The sequence below is a fragment of the Trachypithecus francoisi genome, unplaced genomic scaffold (genome assembly GCF_009764315.1).
Source record: "Trachypithecus francoisi isolate TF-2019V2 unplaced genomic scaffold, Tfra_2.0 Lachesis_group12, whole genome shotgun sequence".
Lineage (NCBI taxonomy): Eukaryota > Metazoa > Chordata > Mammalia > Primates > Cercopithecidae > Trachypithecus > Trachypithecus francoisi.
Window position 1 is genome coordinate 11972835 of NW_022681457.1, and position 23516 is coordinate 11996350.

The following is a 23516-nucleotide window of genomic DNA, read 5'->3' on the forward strand; positions in this document are numbered from 1 at the left end:
GCATTGTCAAAAGCTAATAATTGCAACACTATATCCTGAGCAGCCAAATGTGCAATCATCTTTTTAAGAGACTCCTGTAACCGAGCTATAAAATCAACGTATGGTTCTCTTGGTCCCTGTTTTATAGCAGTAAAGGAAGGGTATTGCTCCCCACCTGAAGTGATTTTTTCCCAAGCTCTAATGCACACTCCTCTAAGCTGTTCTGTGGCATCATCCTGTATGACCAGTTGTTGCATCTAAACCAGCCCAGCTGCCAACCCCTAAAAGTTGGTCTGCAGTTATATTAATTTGAGGTTGGGCCTGGACATTGCGAACAGCCTGAATGGAAGCTTCATCTGCCCACCAAGTTTTAAACTGTAAGAACTGAGCAGGAGTTAGACAAGCTCAAGTAAGAGCATCCCAGTCAGTAGGAATCATCCGACTGGGAACAGCAACATTCTTTAACAGTCCCATTACAAAAGGAGAACCTGGTCCATACTGATTTATAGCTTGTTTAAATTCTTTGAGTAATTTAAAAGGAAAAGGCTCAAATGTAGCTGCAGTATTTCCCTGTTGATCTGGGGGGTGTATTCTAACAAGGAACTGCTAAGCCTATAAATCACCCTCTTGTCTAGCTTGCTGAATTCCTGCCCGAATAGAACTAAGGGCGGTTGCTCAAGGTGCTGCTCGAACAGTCACTGGGGCAACTACTTTTCACCCAATGTCCTCTGGAAAAGAAAGATCTGGAGAGTCTTTTTCTTCAAAATAATAAGGAGGGGGTGCAGAAGGGTAGGGATGAACCTCTCCTTTTTTTGCCGCTTTAGCTTTAGCTGGCAAATAAACATGCTCTGTAACCTCTTCTGTTACTTCATTACAGTCTCGTTCCTCCTCCTCATCAGTGTGAAAAAGTTCCAAGGTGGAACAAACCAGACCCCACACCTGTCCCATTGTTACCCTGACACTTCCAAGCTCCCCTTCTTACCCACCACGGGGATTGCTTTAAGAGTACTCGGGTGTCCTCCAGCTAGTTTTCCGTTCCAACCATCGCTCTGGCGACCCTTCGACCTGGATTCGAGCCCCCATGAATGGACGTCAGCTGCCAAAACCAGCTCGCTCGGTCGGGGAGACCCTGACCCAGAGGCGCTAGAGAAATTAAAGACACACACACAGAAATATAGAGGTGTGAAGTGGGAAATCAGGGGTCTCACAGCCTTCAGAGCTGAGAGCCCCGAACAGAGATTTACCCACGTATTTATTAACAGCAAACCAGTCATTAGTATTGTTTCTATAGATACTTTATTAACTAAAAGTATCCCTTATGGGAAACGAAGGGATGGGCCGACTTAAAGGAATAGGTTGGCCTAGTTAACTGCAGCAGGAGCATGTTCTTAAGGCACAGATCGCTCATGCTATTGTTTGTGGCTTAAGAATGCCTTTAAGTGGTTTTCTGCCCTGGGAGGGGCCAGGTGTTCCTTGCCCTCATTCCCGTAAACTCACAACCTTCTAGCATGGGCGTTAGGGCCATTATGAACATGTTATAGTGCTGCAGAGATTTTGTTTATGGCCAGTTTTGGGGCCAGTTTATGGCCAGAATTTTGGGGGCTTGCTCCCAACAGAAACAGAAATTAGAATGGTGGTTTCCAAGGACTGGGGGAGGTGAGATGTTACTCAATGAGTATAAAGCTTCTATTATGTAAGATAATTAAGTTCTATATATATAGCAACTTGAATATATCTCCAGAGAATTGTGCTGAATGAAAAAAGCCAATCACACCATTCAGATATTGTATGATTCCATTTGTATAACATTCTTGAAATGACACAATTGTATATATGGAGGACAGACTAATGATCCAGTCTGGAGGAAAGTGAGTGTGGCTATAAAAGGGCAAGATGATGGATCCTTGTGGAAATATTGGAAGAGATCCTTGCAATGGAAATATTCTGTCTCTTGAATGGACTGACATCAGTATCCTACTTGTGATACTGCAAGATGTTGCCCTTGGGTGAAATTACCTAGGAGACATAGGTCTCTCTCTATGATTTCTGTATTATGTTTTACAAGTTGACGTGAACAAATCCACATTTATCTCTTTTTTTTTTTTTTTTTTTTGAGGCGGAGTCTTGCTCTGTCGCCCAGGCTGGAGTGCAGTGGCCAGATCTCAGCTCACTGCAAGCTCCGCCTCCCGGGTTCCCGCCATTCTCCTGCCTCAGCCTCCCAAGTAACTGGGACTACAGGCGCCCGCCACTCGCCCGGCTAGTTTTTTGTATTTTTAGTAGAGACGGGGTTTCACTGTGTTCGCCAGGATGGTCTTGATCTCCTGACCTTGTGATCCGCCCGTCTCGGCCTCCCAAAGTGCTGGGATTACAGGCTTGAGCCACCGCGCCCGGCCCACATTTATCTCTGAATAAAAGATTTCACTTAAATACATCATTAGTCACCACCTAAGGTTAGCTGCTATTGACAGTTTTGTGGCCACTCAGACATTCAGCAAATGTTTTTAAACTTGGCTTTGTGGTTTACTATAGAAAAGGGCCTCAGCCAGGCACCTGGTTCCTGCCTTTCCTCTTGTGTAAGCTCCCCTGTCTGTATTACCCAGCTCATCTGAAAAGTCGCTTGGCTGTGAAGATTGTTTGTAAATCATAAGGTGTGGAGACCGGGACCAGAACAAAGGAAACTCAGAACAAGGACTGATGCTTTTTTCTTATATCTAAAGATAAAGGGAATTGACATTTAGTTTAAAGATCTAGTTGTCTTTTATTTGCAATTCTAGAATCCAGCCACACCTCCTTCTATAAAATAGAACTAGTGTTCTGGTGATCCAAGCAGAGGAATATGGCTTCATACACAGAAACGGGCTGAGGAAAGCAGAAACAGAACAAAAGTGGATGGGTCATTTCAAAGTTACTTTACCTGTTAAGGTTAAAGCAAAGGGGATTTCTTTTATCATGACTGCTAAAACTGGCCTGTTTGGGACTTGGCTATTCTCTCTCTCTCTCTTTCTCTCTCCCCTCTCTCTCTCTCTCTCCTCTCTCTCTCTCTCTCTAACTTAGTTGGAGTTGGTGGCCTGGAACTTCAGCATGAGTAGCTCCATTTCGGTTTGATCTGTTGGGCCTAGTGCAGGAACTCAGTCCAATTCAATAGTCTCCTATACATTTTATTCTACACCTATGCTCATTTTCTTCTTTGCATATCTGTATGCTTTGCAAATGTTCTACAAATAAGCATGATTATCAGGTTTAAAGTTGCCTGGGATGGTCCCTCAGTCCAGTCCATTGGCTGGACTGCAGAAATGTCTGCAGCAGATGTGACACGCTTCTTTTATTCCCCTCATTTATCTGCCTCCACCCATCCCTTGTCCTTTTCTATTTTCCCTCCTCCTTCTCCTTACCCATTATTTCCTCTCTTCCTCTTCAGCCTGTCCTGCCCTCCCTAACTCGACTTTCTCTTTCCTCCTTTTCCCACCCTTTTCTTCTTCCTTATAGTTCTTGCCACCTTCTCATCCCCCTTTCCACCCTTTCTTCTTTCCTCCTCGCCTTCTCCATTCTCTTCCTTTCCTGCCTCCCTGCCCCTCCCACCTCCCACCTCCCTCCCTCTTCTTTCTGTTGGTTCTTCTCTCTGACCTGTTCTTTTCCCTTAGTCTCTCCCCACCCCTTCCTCCTTCCCCTCCACCCTTCTTCCAACCCCTCCTCATTCTCCATCTCTTCTTCCTCCTTCTCCATCTCTTCTTCCTCCTTCCTTCTCCCCAGCTCTCCTCCCCAAGTCCCTCCCCTCCTATCTCTTCTCCCCGCTCCTCCCCATCCCTCCTCCCCTTCCATCCTTCCCACCCCTCCTATTCTCCCTCCTCCCCCTTCCCTCCTCCTCGCCCCTCCTTTCCCTCCAGCCTTCTTCCCACCCTTCCCCCCTCCGTCTGTTCTCTCTCCTCCCCTTTCTCTGCCTCCTCCCCCTCAATCCTCCCTCTTGCCCCCGCCTCCTTGGCCGCGGTGGCCTCTGGGAGCTAGAGGAGCTCAGTTGGCTCCGCCCGGCTCCGCTCGGCTGGGGGTAGGGCTCCGCTGGAAAAGCCCGAGGGGAAGTGACGTGCGCGGGCTTCTGGGAAGCATAGCGCAGTCCGCGCAGGCGCATTGCGGCCGGGCGGGCCTAGCGGGCGCGGTCATTGTCCTGGCAGAGCGGCTAGCGGGTGAGTGTGGCTGCGGGGTCCCTCCCACCCTTTACCTGTGTCGGGAGCCGTACCCTGGCCCCGGGTAGGGCACAGCCTCGGGGAGAGGACGTGCAGGCCCAGGTACGGGGAGTGCAGGGCTGGGTGCAGGTCAGGGGCATGCCGGCGCAGGGGAGGGCGTGCAGGCCGGGACCGAGGGGCGCCTGGAGCGGCCGAGCGGCCGAGGAGAGGCTGAGGGGAGGCTGAGGGGCTGAGGAGAGGCCGAGGGGAGGCTGAGGAGAAACTGAGGAGAGGCTGAGGGGAGACGGAGGGCCTGAGGGGAGACTGAGGGGCTGAGGGGCTGAAGAGAGGGTGAGAAGAAACTGAGGAGAGGCTGAGGGGCTGAGGGGAGGCTGAGGGGCTGAGGGGAGGCTGAGGGGCTGAGGGGAGGCTGGGGGAGACTGAGGGGCTGAGGGGAGGCTGGGGGAGACTGAGGGGCTGAGGGGAGGCTGGGGGACTGAGGGGCTGAGGGGAGGCTGGGGGAGACTGAGGGGCTGAGGGGAGACTGAGGGGCTGAGGGGAGGCTGGGGGAGACTGAGGGGCTGAGGGGAGACTGAGGGGCTGAGGGGAGGCTGGGGGAGACTGAGGGGCTGAGGGGAGGCTGAGGGGCTGAGGGGAGGCTGAGGGGCTGAGGGGAGGCTGGGGGAGACTGAGGGGCTGAGGGGAGGCTGAGGGGCTGAGGGAGGGCTGGGGGAGACTGAGGGGCTGAGGGGAGGCTGGGGGAGACTGAGGGGCTGAGGGGAGGCTGGGGGAGACTGAGGGGCTGAGGGGAGGCCTGGGCCAGGAGGGGAGAGGCGTGACTGGGTTGGAGGTAGTAAAGTTTCATGGACACCAGGGCCATCCTGGGGAGAAGGTGGCCTGTGTGAGAGACAGGCGGTGCATATCATCCTGAGGATGAGGCTGAGCCTTTGTGGATATTGTGAAGGTGTCTGTGTGGGTCTGTATGTGTGTGTGAGACAGATTGTGTCGTCCTGAGGATATGGCTGTGTCTCTGGAGATTGTGAGGGTGTGTGTGTGTGTGAGAGAGAGAAACTGCGTGTCGTCCAGAGGCTGGGTCTGTGAATGAATGTGAATGTGTCCATGTGTGTCCATGTGGGTTATGTGTGGTAATGTGTGTGTGTGTTTGTCCCACTTCTACAGAGTCTTGGTCTCTCTGTGGATCTGTCTCTCCGGGTCTCTGCCTATGCATGTGTGGTGATATCTCTGAGTGACTGCCTGTGTCCTTGTCTTTGGTGTTGTGGGTGTGTCAGCCTTGATCTCTGTCCATGGGTGTCTCTGTGTGAGGGTTCCCTCTGGGTGTCCACTATGTCTGGTCTTTCCTTGCATGTCTCTTGGCATGAGTGTAGGGGTGTGTCTCTCCAGGGTCCAGCCCTGTCGGGATCTTTCCCTATCTCTGTGTGTCCACCTGTGTCTGAGTGTTTCTTGATGTTTGCGTGTGACTCTGCAGAGGTGGATGCATCTGGGTGTGCCTCCTCCAAAGACTGTATGCCTGGACAAGGGGACCTAGCAGAGCCACTACCTTCTCACCCCACACTTCTCCTAGTCTGCCTGCCCACAGTTCCCTGGGTTTTTCCTGCCCATAGAAGGCTCTGGAGGCATAGGGGCTTCGGAGTGACAGGGGCAGGGTGGAGGAGGGGAAAAGGAAGGCTGTTTCTTCTGCCTCCCATAGGATCTTCTTAAAGGGGAATCAGACTCCTAAAGGGTCTCTGTGCCCTGCTCTGTTCTGACCAAGGAGAGGTTGATTTGTTCACAGAATGTGTTTGCAGCCAGTGTTGGCCATTTATAGGTGTCCCAGTAACTCTGAGGTAGGGACCATCATCATCCTTATCTTACAGACAGGGAAACTGAGTCTCAGACTAAGTGACTCACTCAAGGTTACCTCAGGCATCCGGGTTCCACAGCCCCCACAATTAACCACTAGACAAATGGGAGATCCCTTTTTTCCCTTTCCGCTCAGCTGACACAAGGTTGCAGGGTTTTCCCCAAGGGAATCTCCGCTTGGAAACAGTAGAAATGGAAAAAAGGAAGGAAATGCTAAAAAGCTCAGAGGAAGAAGAATCCAGATCAAAGGCCAAACCAGGTTCAACAGTCACTGGCAAGTACTCCTGGGCAAGTCACTTCCAGGGCCGCTGTATGATTTTTAAGGGTACTTTGCCTTTATGGACCTCTTGCTCCACTGGCTTTTTAAAGCACTAAAAGTTACATTTTGTTATTTCATTAATAGGAAGACAAATGTAGTCTAGGCTGGATTAGATCTTTTCTTATGATTTTAAAAGAAATTAAGACCTTCCTACAGGCCCCTAAAGGTTTCATGGGCCCCAGGCTCTGTGCCTACTGGGTAAGTGGGCTCTGGCCACTGCTGTGGTCTGGCAAAATGGGCCAGTGTTCTTGACCTCATAGGACAGGGGTGAAAGTCAGAGACCACTGATCTGCAAGGAATATATTTTTTTAAATTAAATTCTGTTTCAAAAATGTGTATGGTGATATGAGGTTTCTACACCCAGGGAAACAGTTCAAAGGAAGATAAAGAAAAAATAATTAATAACCCCTACCCCTTTCTCATTCCCATTCCACGCCCTCCAGATACCAACCCAGCCTCATTCCACAACCTTTCCCAGGCTGGAAAACGCTGTACAGATGTGTCCACATCCACATGGGTTGGTTTGTTTTTTTCACAAAGGGGCTGAAGTTATGCATAAAACTGGGTAACTTGCTTTTCTCACTTAGTGAAGGGGTGGCCTGCCCCTCCACACCTGTGGGTGCTTCTCGTTTGGTGGAACGGAGACTTGAGAAAAGAAATAATACACAGAGACAAAGTATAGAGAAAGAAAAGCGGGGCCTAGGGGACGGGTGCTGTGCTTACAGAGGACCCACACCGGCACCGGTCTCTGAGTTCCCTCAGTATTTATTGCTCAAAAGATAAGGGAGTAAATCAGCAGTAAGACATACAGATACACGTAGATGTTCCATTTCCCAGGGACGGGCAGGAGACAGATGTTTTTCTTTTACTGAGATTTAAGAGAATGGTGATGGCCTTTAACCACAAGCAGTCTTCAGGCATTTGTTTAACAAAGCACATTCCTTACAGCCCAAAATCCTTTAAACCTTAATTACCACAGCAATGTCTCTTGTAAGGACAAGGTTGGGGGTAGGGTCACAGATTAACAGCATCTCAAATACAGAGCCAAATGGAGTCTCTTAAATTTACTTCTTTCTATATAAACACAGTAACAGGCTGACCTCTCTTTTCCCCACATTTCCCCCTTTTCTTTTCAACAAAACCACCATTGTCATCATGACACTGAGATTATATACTTCACAAAGTAATAGAATGTTACAAAGTAAGTGGGGGCAGGATGAGATCACAGGATGGTGTTAAAATTAAAATTAAAATTGCTAATGAAATTTTGGGCACGCATAGTCATTGATAACATTTTATCAGGAAATAGGGTTTGAGAGCAGACAACCTGAATGACCAAAATTTATTAGGTGGGAATTTCCTCTTCCTAATAAGCCTGAGAGCACTACAGGAGGCCGGGGCTTATTTTATCCCTTAGGCTTCAACTGTAAAAGGCGGCACGCCCCCTAGGGGGTCGTTTATAGGCCTACCCTTAGAGCGCATTCTCTTTCTCATGGATATTCCTTGCTGAGAAAAAGAATTCAGAGATATCTCTCCTATTTGTGTGCAAAAGGAGAAAAGATATGGCTCTGTTCCGTCCGGCTCACTGGCGGCCAGTTTAAGGTTACCTGCCTTGTTTCCTGAACACCGCTGTTATCTCGTTCTTTTTTCAAGATGCCCAGATTTCATATTGTTCAAACACACATGTTTTACAAACAATTTGTGTAGTTAAGACAATCATCACAAGGTCCTGAGGTTACATATATCCTCCTCATCTTACAAAGAAAATGGTGGGATTAAGAGATTAAAGACAGACATAAGAAATTACAAAAGTATAAATTTTGGAGAACTAATAAAATGTCCATGAAATTTTTATATTTTTTGTTTTTCTGTTGTGGCTCCAGCCAGTCCCTCCGTTTAAGGTCTCTGACTTCCCGCAACATTTTCTCTCCGTTTTCCTCTATATAAATGTGCCATGGCGATGAAGGCTTGTTCGTTCTCTCGATTTTGGCGCAGGATTCTTTGACTGGTCCAGCACACTAAAAACAAACCGATTAAACAGAAACACATAATTCCAAAATTTATTGCAGTAGAGTTTTTAATAGACTCAATCCAAGTCGTGGGGTTTAATCCATAAAGATTTTTTGCCACTTGATCTAACGCCTCAGCTCCAGGCACAATATTTAAGTGACTCTGAGAGGCTTCAAAAATCTGTTGTTTTAATTTAGAAATGTCTAAAGTGAGATTATCTTCTCTTCCCTGTAAATGGCGTCTAACCATGTCCCAGTGATGTTTAGACTCATTATAAATTTGGGGTGTAATACAAAAATCTGAAGTATATTCCAGTCACACTGTAACTGGAAACGATGTTCCAAGCTCATGAGCCTATCTCCCATCCAAATGACAGTTTGTCTAAGGTCATTAATTTGATTAGCCAATTTTTGATCGATACCAGATTGTGAATTCCACAACCTTGTGGAATTCTTTTGCCAATTGTCAACAAAGCTTACTGTCTGAACAGAAGAGTGCAATGCAACTCCTGCCACAGCGGCTGTAGATGTGACTGCAATTAATCCCATAATCACTGCAATTAAAGTAAAAATGAATCTTTTGGATCTATTTAAAATGCCTTTTAATACTTCAGTTAAAATATGGATGGATGGCAAGGCCTCCCATGGTCGATCCATGGACACAGGGATCCACACGCCTTCTCTTGCTCTCACTGGCAGAATACAGTGCTGCCAATCAAAAGTCGAATCAATGCAAGTAAACAATCTGCAATTTTCACACGTTTATAGTTTGGGAGTCCGGTTTAATAACTATATTTCCTATGACTAACATATAAGGGGGCTTTACACAACTGTGTAAAGGAACTGTTAGACTGGAATTTAGGTTGATAGAGTAAAATGTCTTATAATCTCTTGTTTCTATAGTTTGGTTTCCAGACCAAATTCTAAGGTGGTATGAAGCCACAGTAAGCCTCCATAATTCTGGATGTTCAGGACCAAAAACAGGACTTATTATTTTTGGTCTTGGAGTAGAGATTCCCTTTTCTCCCCATTTCCAAGGGTAGAAAGACTGTAATTTTTTGTGCTTATGTTTGTCTACATTTTCTGTTAAGTCACTATCAACAGTTGGACTCACTAGTGCACTGGGACAGAATTGAGTTTGTCCTGTGCAATCGTGGTAGAATTGACCTCGAGGTGCCCAGTCTATAACAGTTCCAAATGTATTGTTTTGTAAACTCACGGCACTATCGGCCACACATTCTTCCCAAACTAAATCTCTTTTTTTTTTTTTTTTTTTTTTGAGACGGAGTCTTGCTCTGCCACCCACGCTGGAGTGCAGTGGCCGGATCTCAGCTCACTGCAAGCTCCGCCTCCCGGGTTTATGCCATTCTCCTGCCTCAGCCTCCCGAGTAGCTGGGACTACAGGCGCCCGCCTCGTCGCCCGGCTAGTTTTTTGTATTTTTAAGTAGAGACAGGGTTTCACCGTATTAGCCAGGATGGTCTCGATCTCCTGACCTCGTGATTCACCCGTCTCGGCCTCCCAAAGTGCTGGGATTACAGGCTTGAGCCACCGCACCCGGCCTAAATCTCTTATTTCTATGGAAATCTCCTTGGGGCAAGGTTTTCCTTTTGGCCTAAATTTTAATGATCTTTGATAAGAGAAGTCTTGTAAATAGTTTATCTGTGGTTTGAGTGACATTCCGCTTACCATGTGATAAGTAAATTTACAGGTGGGATTGAGAGTAGGTACTTCTACCAACCAATTTTGGATAGCAGGCATTAAACATCCTGGTGCTTTCCCGAGACATATAGGAGGATAATGATACCCAATGGAAATATTTATCATCATTCTTTCTTCCTCCGGTTTGGCAGGGCAACGATCATCTGTGGGACCAGCTACCCACACACTATTATTAACATATACTTCAATAGGATTATCCATCCATGTGACTGCCCGAATTAAGGGCGGGAAAGACACATAGGCCCAGTAGGTATCTCAAATACAGAGCCAAATGGAGTCTCTTAAATTTACTTCTTTGTATATAAACACAGTAACAGGCTGACCTCTCTTTTCCCCCCAACTTAGTGAAACCACAGACATGTCAACAGATGCAGAACTAACTGCGAGATGCAGAACTAACTCTGCTTCACAGAGGCGACCTGATACTTCGTACTATGGAGACCCTACCATTGATTTGATTCCTTTAGTAATTTTATTAATTTTGTTTTCAGGGTGTGGTTTTTTTTTTTTCTTTCCTCTAGAAACAATGTTGCCGTAAATATTTTTTTTCCTGTATGTAACTTTTACACAGAGCTTTATTGGTGTGGGCAGATTCCCAGGAACAGGGTTGCTGGGTTATGGGATTTGTGTATTGCCCGCTCACTTTCCAGAAAAATGTTGAGCGACTCACATTCCCTCACCGGTGTGTGAGAGGGCCTGTTCCTTTGAATCCTGGCCAGCACTAGAAGTTAGCTCATCTGTTCATTCAGCTTGATGTCTAAGTGCCTCCTGTGTTAGACATTGTCCTAGATGTCAGAAATACAATCTAAAAGTGATAATCCCTGCTCCCTGGGGGCTTCTGTTCTCATGGAGGGAAGACAGATGACAAACTTGGAAACAACTATTTAAAAAAAGACTGTTGTCAATAGTGGTTTGTACTGCAAGAAAATAGAGGGGGAGAGAGTTGCTGCTTGAGGTCAGGTGATTGGGGGTGGAGGACTTCTCCAAGGAAGTAACATTGGAGCTGACCAGGAAGTGGGGCTAGTCATGGGAAGAGCACTCCCTCCAGAGGGAACAGCAGATGCAAAGGCCAGGGTGCCTGGCCCAAGCATGGGAGAGGGGAGTAGAGGAGATAGAAGGGGAGAGGCCATGGGGGCACATTGTAAGGGCTGTGTGGGCGGCAGTGAAGACTTTGAGTGATTTCTAATGGTGGGGGAAGCCAAGGAAGAGTTTTGAAGAGTTTTAACCCAGAGGACGTTTTCACTGAGCGATTACAGTTGGCCAGGTGTGGTGCCTGTGTACAGGCGTTAAGTGGTAGGAACCCCAAGCCCACACCTTTGTGATCCTTTTGTTCTACAACAGGGCTTCTCAGCCTCCACACTACCGACCTTGGGGCCTAATCATTCTTTGTTGTGGGGCCCGTCCCGTGCATTGTATGATGTTTAGCAGCATCCCCGGTCTCTACCCACTAAATGCCCATAGTATTCCCCTGCCAAATTATGACAATTTGGCAAATGTCTCCAGACTTTGACAAATGTCTCCGGGGGGGGACAAAATTGTTCCCGGTTAAGTACCAAAGGCTTCTGCCAACTTGGCCATATATATACCCCCCTACAATTAAAATTACTTTTCACTTGTGGAAGTTGGGGCCATTTGGCCTAAGAAAGGCTCTTCTTTGTCTTAGTGGTTCTTACGCTTTCAGAGGTGTCAGAATATCCTGGGAAACTTGTTTAGAAATACTGATTCAGGAGCCCTACCTAGGTAGTTTGATTCAGAGAATCTGGGGGGGGGGGTAGGAATATATATTCTGAGTGATATTTTAATAAGCATCCCCAGCGATTCTGGTACTTTGAGCTAAAAGAGTATTGTGTTGGAGAGGACTGAGGTTTTTCTGGGTGATCCTGAAGGGTTGGAGATGTAGAGAGGCATGTTTCTGTTTATAGCAGAAGAAAAACTTATTTCCAGTCAGAGGTATTGGTGGCACGGGTAGTGAGCCCCCTGTCACGGGAGAAGCCAGGACTGAGCCAACATGTCTCAAACTCCAAGAATTTGTTCTAACCTGTGCCATGGATCCTATTTTTTTACTTTGCCATTTACTTGAATTGGCTCGCTGATTTTTTTTTTTTTAATTTAAATCAACTTAGTTTAAAAGGGCATTCTGTGTCACTGCTGTAAAAAGAAACTGAGTTTTGCTGTAAGAAGGGAAACATTAAAACAAATGGAAGTAAAGCCAGCTAATTCTAATGAGATATTATGGTCACCCTAAATTTGGGTCCTGAACCCTGCTTTTCTTTTTAATTTTAATTTTTAATTTTTGTGGGTATGTAGTGGGTTTATATATTTATGGAGTACATGAGATATTTTGATACAGGCATACAATGTGTAATAATCACATCAGGATAAATGGGGTATCTGTCACCTCAAGGATTTATCCTTTGTGTTACAAACAATCTGATTATACTTTTAGTTATTTTTAAATGTATCATTAAATTATTATTGATCATAGTCACCCTGTTGTGCTATCAAATACTAGGTCTTATTCTTTGTGTGTATGTGTTTTTTGTTGTTGTTTGTGTATTTTGTTGTTGTTTGTTTTGAGATGGAGTCTCGCTCTGTTGCCAGGCTGAAGTGCAGTGGCGCCATCTTGGCTCACTGCAACCCTTTGTGTTTTTTTAATATCCATTCGCCATCCCCACATTCCCCCCACCACTCCACTACCCTTCCCAGCCTTTGGTTTCTTCATCATTCTAGTCTCTATCTCCATGAGTTTAATTGTTTTAATTTTTAGCTCACACAAGTAGGTGAGAACATGCAAAGTTTGTCTTTCTATGCCTGGCTTATTTCACTTAACATAATGACCTCTATGTTGTTGCAGATGACAGGATCTTATTCTCCTGCTTTTCTTTTGTTTCAAGGGGTGAGTGAGGGGTTGCAGGGATGTTAAGATACCTCTCCACTTGAGACTTTGTCCTGAGCTTGTCAGGAGAACTGAAAGAGAATGGAACCAAGCTGCATTTCTCCAGGCGAATCTGGCTCTTGGAGCCCCTGGGTGGAAGTTCCTTACACTCATATCTGCTAGTTGAACCTCATGGTAACCCCATGAAGTCTGGGGGAAGTGCCCAAAGAGGCCACAGGTGGTTCTGGGGCATCTCAGGGGGCCTCGGTCCAGCACTCACACTCAAGGAGGGATCCGGGCAGGCCACTGGGAGAAGGCAGGGTGTCCGGTGGCCCTCAGCAGCCTGCGGGAATGTGTGTGAGTGGATGTGTGTTGACTGTATCTGTAGGAGTGTGCATGGGAGTGCATTTGTGAGGCATTGTAGCCTAGTGGCTAAGCATGTGGACCCAGACATACTCTGCCTGACTCCAGTCCCAGCTTTGTAATCTTGAGCAAGTGGTTTAATCTCCTCGGGCCCCAGTCTCCTCATCTGTGAAATGGGTGAGTAGACGTAGTACCTACCTTCCAGGATGGTTAGAACATCAACTGAGATACGTTCAAGTACCCTACATGCAGTAAGCCCTCTAAATACTCACTGTTGGTGTGTGTGTATGTGTGTCTGTCTGTCTCTGCTTGTCTCTCAGTGTGTGTGGTTTGTCCCGTCTACATATGTGAGGCCAGCCTAGACCTGGTCTCTCAGCATGCCTCCGTCTCTCTTCTCCCTACAGCCCTGTTGGCCCCCTAGGCCTGTCTTCCTGTTCACCGTGGGCAGCAGAGGGATGGCTGCTCAGCTGCTGACTGATGAGGCACTGGTGAGTCATGTTGCCCTGTCACTCTCCTTTCCAAAGGCTGGATTCCTGCCTTGGGTGAGCTTCTGCTGCTCGAACCCTCTCCAAGGCCCCCAGTCCCATCTTCTGGGGCTGTGTCTGTCCTGATGAGGAGGGCTGTGCTTACAGATGATGCTGACCCTGGCTGTGGGGTCAGTTGTGGGGGACAGGGAAGCTTTGGAATGGCCAAACTAGCTCTCTGGACTCTCTGGAGACATAGGTGGGCACCTGTGGGAAGTGGTGGTTTAGATATGTGACACTGAGTGAAAAAACTCGTGCAAGACCATGCTGGATGTGTCACCTTTAAAATGGGCAGACACACTAAATGCTCCTTGTGGATGCCTACATGTGTGATGAAAGTACAAAAGCTTATGGGAATGAGGCCCACAAATTCACCCATGATTTTACCCAAAAGATAATCACTCTGGAATGTTTGAGTCTGGCTAAGCAATTTTAATATTAAAGATTGCTTTTTCATCAGAGATCTCATCCTCAGCATTTCTCCACATCATTAAAAACTCCTTTGTAACATCCATTTTAATGACCACATAAAAGTGTTGTTCAGTGGCCATACCCTAGTTTACTTAATGGTTCCTCTGTTGTCGGACCTTTATTGGTTTCCAAGTATTCTTTTTTTGGTTATAAACAGTGTCGTGGGGGACACTGGGCATAAATCTTTCCTTGTGTCTCACATGATTTCTTTAGGAGCAGTTCCTTGAAGAGGAAGATTGGGTTGGGTGTTTTTGAGGTATTTTGATACTACTTTCCAAATCAGTTATGGCGGTAGGTATTCCCACCAGCGTGTCTGAGCAGGTCTCCGCTGGTTTATATGGTTGTTGTCAGGCATTTATTCTGCATGTTGGATATATTTAGACTGGTGTAATATTGCACTATTGTAATCAATGATTATGGATATAAATGATGAAAGCTATGAACCATGAGCCTGAGAGGGCACAAGTGGTGCCAAGTGATTTCTTTCTGAGTAGCACTGTTTGTATTATTAGTGAAGTTCAAGTCTTAGAAAATGTTTACTGGCCATTTCTGTGGGCAGGGAAATGATCCATCTTGTGCTTTACCAGTCTACAGGAATCTGAGTATGCTTTAAAGACTTTACAGAAGTAAATGTGTGTGTGTAAATATTTGTTGCAAATATTCTTTCCAGATTTGCTTTTTGTTTCTTTATTTTGCCTTATTTTTTCATAAAAATATGAAAAAAGCATTTCATATTTTTAAAGTCAAATCTGTTGGTTTCTCCCACTGTGGTGTCTTTCTTCCTCTTTAAGCTGTGAAAGGGTTTCTCCATCCACAGATCACATAGCAGCTATATTTTCTTGCTTTTTGCCATTTATCATTTGAATGTTAACAATGAACTTTTGAATCCACCTGTAATTTATTTTGCTATATAAATGTGTCGATTGACGTATTTGGGAGATTTGGTTTATTCTGTCTTCATTTATTTGATAACCTTTGTTGAGGTACACATCACGTACCACAAAGTGTACAATTCATTGATTGTGGATACATTCACAGAGTTGTGTTATCCATCACCACAGTCATTTTCAGAATATTTTCATCGTCCTGAAAAGGAGCTGAGTACCCATTGGCACTCATTTCCATTTTCCCCCATCAGTCCGCGGCCCCTGGCAACCGATAATCAGCTTTCTGTCTCTATGAATTTGACCATTCTGGACATTTCAAATAAATGGAATCATACACTGTGTGGTCTTTTGTGACTAGCTTCTTTCGCTTAGCATAATATTTACAAGGTTCATCTATGTGGTTCATTCCTTTTTTTGACTGAACAATATTCCACTGCATGGTTATACACATTTTGTTTATCCTTTCATCAGTTGATGGACATTTGGGTTGTTTCCACTGTTTGGCTATTATGAATAATGCTATGAACATTCATGTATACGTCTTTGAACATATGTTCTCAGTTCTCTTGGGTGTGTACCTGGAAGTGGAATGTTGGGTTTCATATGGTTAACTCTGTTGAACCATTAAAGGAACCACCAGACTGTTTTCCTAAGCGATTGCACCATGATGCCTTCATTTTTTTTTTTTTTTTTTTTTGAGACGGAGTTTCGCTCTGCCACCCAGGCTGGAGTGCAGTGGCCGGATCTGCAAGCTCCGCCTCCCAGGTTCACGCCATTCTCCTGCCTCAGCCTCCCGAGTAGCTGGGACTACAGGTGCCCGCCACGTTGCCCGGCTAGTTTTTTGTATTTTTAGTAGAGACAGGGTTTCACCATGTTAGCCAGGATGGTCTCGATCTCCTGACCTCGTGATCCGCCCGTCTCGGCCTCCCAAAGTGCTGGGATTACAGGCTTGAGCCACCGCGCCCGGCCGATGCCTTCATTTTTATCTCATCTGTGATTCTTGCCTTGAGTTCTTCTTTTACTTACATTACTTAGAAAGATTTGTTGTTTGTTTTTATTTCAACAGGGTTGGGAGTTTTGGTTTAAGTTTGGTTTTTTAAAAATTACTGCTAGTGTAATGACATCCTGATTTTTTAAAAAATTGAGCCTGTCTGGTTTCAGCTCTTTCAAGTTTTCCCTATGGTGAAACGGTTTGTGTCATTAGACAGGAAACAGAAAAAGGTAGAGTACTAGAAAAAGTGGCCTTGGACACGTATATGCAGAGAACTCAGAGGCCGTTTATAGCACTTCTGTCCCAACACGATGGGCTCCCAGACCTGGAAGGCTGTGTTCTGTGTCTCAGCACAACTCTGGTGCCAGTCTGGGCTTGGTGCCTGGAGACTGCTCAGTGAATAGTTCCTGAGTGAATTAGGTGGATATACTTAGGGAAGACTTCCAGAAGGAATTGTTATATTACAATTTTGTTAAATAAATAAATATAGGGGTGAGAGGGAACTTTTGGAGGTAATGGATCCATGTATGGCCTTGATGGTGGTGATGGTTTCATGGAGGTGTATGCATCTGCTAATTCATCAGGTTATGTACATCATTAAATATGTACAGTTTTTTCTATATCAGTCACACCTCAACCAAGTCGTTTAAATTTTTAGAAAAGGAGGAATTACTAGCTGGACTGGCTGAAAGATATATTGGGCCAAAAGGTCAAATAATGTCATATAAGGATCTATAGTTGTACATAAGATATATATTAAATATCAAAATTAAATAATAATAGTAAGAGTCGACATTTACTGAGAGCTTCCGCCGTCACACGAGGCACTGTGCCTGGACCATATTTCTACACATGTAACCTCATGGCCCTGTGGAGGGGGACGTTGTTATCAGGAAGCCTGCCTCTCATATGAGGCTCAGAAAGAGAAGGACAGTTGTCCAAGGAAACATAGCTTGTGAAGGGCAGAGCCAGGATTCTGTCGCAGAGTGTGGTTCCTGAGCTCACACTCTGAATCACCAGCCCAACCGCTTTCTATCAAAGGTGACCCCTGAGGCAGCTATCCTGAGCCCAAGCCCTAGAAGGTTACCCTAGGACCATGAAGGGACTAGCCAGCGGGGGTGAGGCCTCCCCTTGGGATTTAGTTGGTGGTGGGGAGACTCAGTATGCTGGAGAGAGCCAGCAAGCTCTGGGTGTCAATAACAATAGCTGGCAGTTATTGAGTGCCTGTTGTATGCTATGCACTACAATTCTGAGTGTCTTACGTAAATAAGTGGGCAGGTGGGGCCCATGGCAAATTGGAGCTCGCTTGCCCCATCAAAGGGCCAGCCACCACTCAGCTCCAGCCTACAGTGGCCAGATATTCTGGTGTTTAAAGAGAAACTAGAAATTCATTTTCTCGGTAAATTGCGGATGTTTTTTTCATGTGAGTAACAATTAAAAACAATTTTGAAACCCCCATGGGGCAAAATAGCAATGTGTGCAGCTAGCCTCAGGCCCAGATACATCTCATATGCGGTGCATGCTCAGAGCTCCCATTCTTTCCTTGTGCCATGGGGGTTGTACCACTGACTCAGTTCAGAACAGCAGGTCCCTCTGTAGGACACAGTAGGTCTCTCATTACTCACATACCATGCTGTGAGGAAGCCCAAGCAGCCATAAGGAAAAGCGATGTAGAGAAAAAGAGATGCCCACCAAGGCCTCAGCTGTGCCATCCCTACCAGCTCAAGAGACAGACATGTATGCAAAGAGGCCAGCAGACTACTCTAGCCCAGCTGCCATCCAGCCACCTCGACACGAGATGCCAGGCACGAACTGCCCAGCTGAACCCATCAACCCCAAAATAGTAATAAATTGTTGTTTTTGAGCCATGAAGTTCTGAGATGGCTGCTACTCAGCAAAATATAACTGGATAGGAAATTTAATCTGTGACCGTGGCTCAAGATCTTCATGTGGTAGAGTCATGCATGGATGATGTGATCAGCCAGCAATAATGTGAGACGTGCAGGCCTTTGTCACACGAGGGAGGAGGTCGACTGTCAAGCACCATCTCTGGAAGTAGCTTCAGGATCGCTTGTGATCTATCTGGAAGAGAAGCGCCAGCTGGGACACTCTGCTATATTTATCCAACTGTCTTCTTTATTGGAAAAAGACATGCCATCCATCTCAGGGTCTGAACCAAACTAAGCTGCTCCTTGGCCCTGGTGCCGGCTAGATCGGTATTATATGTGGATGAGGCCATCTAGTGTTGGGGCTGAGAGTTGAACTGGCTGGGTTTAAAATGCTGCCACTCCCATCTGTGTGACCTCTTGTGCCTCAGTCTCCCCCTTTGTAAAAGAGATGAGCTCATAAAAGTGCCTACATAGTAGGGTTGTTTTAAAGATTAAGTGAGATGATGTGTGCAATGGGCTTAGAACAATACCTGGCATGTAGTATGTGCTTAATGAACGTTAGTTATTTTTATCATTATTTACTAATGAATTAGTATGGAAGAAACCTGTGGCCAATACCAGGTCTGTCTTATTCACAGTTGTATGCCCAGTGCCTGGTGCATAACAGGCACTTAATAAATATTGGTCGAATGAATACGTGAATGGGTGAAGTGTCACTCTGTGTGTTTTCAGAAACCATCAATGAACATATTTAGAATATGTCAGAATATGTATTAGATACCATTGATCTAGAATTCCTGTTTAGGGGATTCAACCATACTTTTCTGGTAGCCCAGAAAATTATAAATTAAAACACCAGTTAAATTTCCTATCCAGTTATATTTTGCTGGGTGGTAACCATCTCGGAACTTCATGGCTCAAAAACAACAATTTATTACTATTTTGGGGTTGATGGGCTCAGCTGGGCAGTTCGTGCCTGGCATCTCTTGTTGGTGGCAGTTGGATGGCAGCCAGACAAGAGTAGTCTGCTGGCTTTGCTTACATGTCTGTCTCTTGCTCTGGTACGGGTGGCACAGCTGAGGCATTAGTGGGCATCTCTTTTTCTCCACATGGATTTTCCTTGTGGCTGTTTGGGCTTCCTCACAGCATGACATGTGAGTAATGAGACACCTCTTGTGATGACTGGCTTCTCCCAGTGCAAGTGTTCCAGGAGGCTGAGGCAGAAGCTGGAAGTCTTCTGTGATCTAGCCTGAGAGTCCCAGAACATTACTTCTGCCAGATTGTATTGGCCAAGCAGGTCCCTCAGGCCAGCCTAGATTCAAGGATAGGGGAACTAGACTCCACTAGTGACGGATTTGAGGCCATTTTCGACCAGTCTACCCACTTACCATTGTCTACCAAAACTGACTTACATTGAAAGAGAGTATGAAAATGGGTAATTTGATCCAGCAAAATATCACTGGATCAGAAATTTAACTGGTGTTTTAATTTTCAATTTTCTGGGCTACCAGAAAAGCATGGTTGAATTTTTACCCCCTAAACAGGAATTCTAGATCAATAGTATCTAATACTTATTCTGATGTATTCTAAATATGTACATTGATGGTTCCTGGAAAGGTACCCATTTTCCTTGCTTAGGCAGCAGGACTGGGCATTTCTGATTCACAGCCCTGAGAGTATGAAAATTGAGAGTATGAGAGTTGTATGTTCATTTTGGGCAAATACTCAAAGCAGGTAGCTTTTTTTGTGTCTTCTTATCACATACGATTGCTTTCTCAGGCCTGTTCAAGGTACCATGTAAGAAATTTAAGGATTCCATCATTTGCTGTACAAACATTTATTGAGTACCTACTAAGTCCCAGGCACTATTCTAGGACCTGAGGATTCTTTGGTGGCCCAGGCAGACACAACTTCACAACCCCCATGAGGCAGATGCTGTTATCCCCTTTTAACAGAGGAGGAAACTGAAGCCTGGAGAGGTTAGGTGGTTGAAGATGTTCACTTTCACATATTCACATAGCTAGAAAATGGCCAAGCCAGGGTTTGAAAACAGGTCTTTGTACTTCCCAGACATGCCCTTTAGACACTGCACTGTCTTTCAAAACAAAAAACAAACAAACAAAAACACTCACCTCCCTGTATCAGTTGTCGCTGTGTAACAAGTTATCCCCAAACTCAGCTGCTTAAAGCAACAATTATTTACTATCTTACCCAGTTTCTGAGGGTCAGGAATGGGACAGTGACATGGCTGAGGCTCAAGATCTTCAGTCTTCTCAGGGCTTCCCACGGCTGGAGAATCCTTTCTGAGAGGCTCGCACAGTGGTTAGTGGTGGGACACCTTAGCTCCTTACTGACATTGGTGGGAGGCTTCAGCTGCTGGTCAGATGGGCCTCTCCAAAGGACTCTACAGGGCAGCTGGCTTGCTCCAAGGGAAAAAGGGAGCGTGCCCAGGACCAAAACTGTGATCTTTATAACCTTTTTGTCTTTTTTTTTCCCCTAAATGTCTTATTGTGCTAAAATACATGTAACGTAAGATTTGCCATCTTAACCATTTTTAAGTGTACAGTTGAGTGGCATTAAATACTTTCCTAATGTGCAGCACCATCACCATCCATCTCCAGAACTCTTTGATCTTGTAAAACTGAAACTGCAGCCATTAAACAAATACTTTCCATTCCCCTCGCCTCCACCCCCAGCAGCCACCATTCCACTTTCTGTCTCTATGAATTTGACTTGATACTTCATTTAAATCATGGAATCGTGCAGTACTTTTACTTCCGTGTCTGGCTTCTTTCGCTGAGCCTAGTGTCCCCAAGGTTCACCCTTGTAGCGTGTGTCAGATGTTTTTTTAAAACAGGCTGAATAATATTCCATTGTATACACAGACCACATTTTGCTTATCTACTCATCTGCTTACGTACACTTGGGTTGCTTCCACCTTTTGGCGAGTGTGAATGGTGAGTGTGCATATAACCTTCCCTTGGAAGTGCTGTATGTTATTGATCACACAGAACCACACTGGCACAGTGAAGGGGCTACATAAGGCTGTGGATACCAGGAGTTGGGGATCATTTGGGGCTGCCTTGGAGGCTGCTAACACACACATATACATAAAACATGAAAATATTCACAGTGTCACTCTGATACGGTTGCTGTTCACATTTTGACACATTTCCTTCCATCTTTTTCCTGTGTATTGTTTTTCATGTGGTTGAGATAAAATGGTATTTATAATTTTGGAAACCCAGAGCTACATGGAAAAGCTCTGCATAATCTTGTAATGAAAATAGCTATATAATTGGCCATGGGGGTGGGCTATTATTTAATGAATCGCATGCCATGGATGTTATGGTTGTCCAAAGGCTTGCCCATAGAAATAAAATGGAGTGGACATCTTCGTGCATGAAGCTTTGCCCAATTTTTGGATTGTCTTGTTGGGACAGATTTCCAGAAATAAAATGTCTGAACATTCTAAAGGCATAAAATGTATAATAACATTTTAATTGAAAAAACAATAGGTAAAATGCACCTATTTGAAAATTAGTAAACTGGGAAAATGAATTCTCCCACTTGCCCTCCCCATCTTGAAACCAATGGCATCACCTGCTCTTACCAGATACTATTTTGGTTAAGAGCTTTGTTGAGGTACAATTCACATATCATAAAATCCACCCAAATAAAGTAGACACGTTAACATCCAGTGCTTTTTAGTTTATTTACAGAGTTATGCAAGCATCACCACAATATTTTTTAAAAATTTTACCACTTCTAAAAGAAACCCCATACCCACTGGCACTCACTCCGCATTTCTCTCCAACCTGCCCTCACCCCTAGGCAACCATATATCTACTTTCATTCTATTTTGCCTATTCTGGACATTGTATATAAATGAGGCATTGAGGCATACAATATGGATTTTGCTTATTCTGGACATTGTATATAAATGAGGCATACAATATGGTCTTTTGTGTCCAGCATCTTTCACTTGGTGTAATGTTTTCCAGGTTCCTTCATGTTGCAGCGTATGTCAGAGCTGTCGTATGGACGAACCACATGATTTGTCCATTTGTCAGGAGATGGACATTTGAGTTGTTTCCACTTTGGGACTATTGCAAATAACATTGCTATGGGCGTCAGTGTATAGTTTTTGTGTGGCATTCTGTTTTCATTTTTCCTAGGTACCTACCAAGAATGGAAGTGCTAGGTCATAAGGTAACTCGGTGCTTAGTCACTTGAGGAAATGCCAGACTGTTTTACAAAGCAGCTGAACCATTTTACATCCTCACCAGCTGTGTATTCTTACCAGTTTCTTGCATTCACTTCCATAAAAAGTCTGTACCAGCCGGGCACGGTGGCTCACGCCTGTAATCCCAGCACTTTGGGAGTCTGAGGCAGGCGGATCACGAGGTCAGGAGATCAAGACCACGGTGAAACCCCGTCTCTACTAAAAATACAAAAAACCAGCTGGGCGCGGTGGCAGGCACCTGTAGTCCCAGCTACTCGGGAGGCTGAGGCAGGAGAATGGCATGAACCCAGGAGGCGGAGCTTGCAGTGAGCCGAGATCACGCCACTGCACTCCAGCCTGGGTGACAGAGCAAGACTCCATCAAGAAAAAAAAATCTGCACCTATATAGGTACATATGTATAAATGTCCCTTATTATTTCCTCTTATGGAAATGTTAACAGACTAGACACACTGTTCTGGGCATTGATTTGTTTTTTCATGTAACAGTATATTCAGGAGATCATTCTGCATCTGCAGCTAAGGAGCTGCCCCCTTTTTTTTGTTACGGTTGTGTGTATTCCACTGTGGTGGATTCGCTGACCTAATTTAACCAAACCCCTACTGATGGCTATTTGGGATGTGTTCAGTCTTTTTACTTCTTCATCTGATGCTGTAATAAACATCCTTACACATGTATGTTTTTGCATGTGTGTTAAGATATCTGAATTAGTCTAAAGTGTTCAAAAGAATTTGAATATTCGTTTTGATAGATTTTGCTAAATGCTACTCCATAGACATTGTTCCAGTCTGTTCTCCTATCAGGAGTGTCAGAGAGAAATATATCAGTATTTGAGTTGGACAGTGTTTCCTTTCAAGAAGAATGTTGCAGTATTTGTCCTGTTGTGACTGGCGTATTTCACTGAGCAGAATGTCCTCAAGGTTCACCCATGGTGTCGCATGTGTCAGAATTTCCTTCCCTATCAAGTCTGATAAGATTTCATTATATATACAGACCACATTTTGTTCATCTTTTCATCTGTTAGTGTATACTTGGGTTGCTTCCACCTTTTGTGTATTGTGAATGGTGCTGTTAGGAACATGGGCGTGCAAATACAGAGTGCACTTGTAACATTCTAAATTAGATTCTGTCCCTCTCCTGCTCAAACCTTCCAAAGAATGAGTAAGAAGGAGCCAGCTTAGGCCAGACCTGAAGGAAGAGCATTTTGGGCAGAGGGAACAGCTAGTGC

At 45.1% G+C, this 23516-nt stretch overlaps 1 protein-coding gene across 4 annotated transcripts in view; it reads left to right on the plus strand.

The window, feature by feature from the left end:
- Positions 1-3874: 3874 nt before the first annotated feature.
- ZNF71 (zinc finger protein 71) overlaps positions 3875-23516 on the plus strand; it is a 33967-nt gene continuing 14325 nt past the window's right edge. The window contains exons 1-2 of one of the 4 annotated variants that reach the window (XM_033224580.1): positions 3875-4259; positions 13687-13770. In XM_033224580.1, coding sequence (XP_033080471.1) covers positions 13738-13770 — 33 coding nt within the window. In that variant the 5' untranslated portion in view covers positions 3875-4259; positions 13687-13737. The remainder of the gene's footprint in view (positions 4260-13686; positions 13771-23516) is intronic. The other 3 variants (XM_033224579.1, XM_033224583.1, XM_033224581.1) reach the window with 3 other exon arrangements.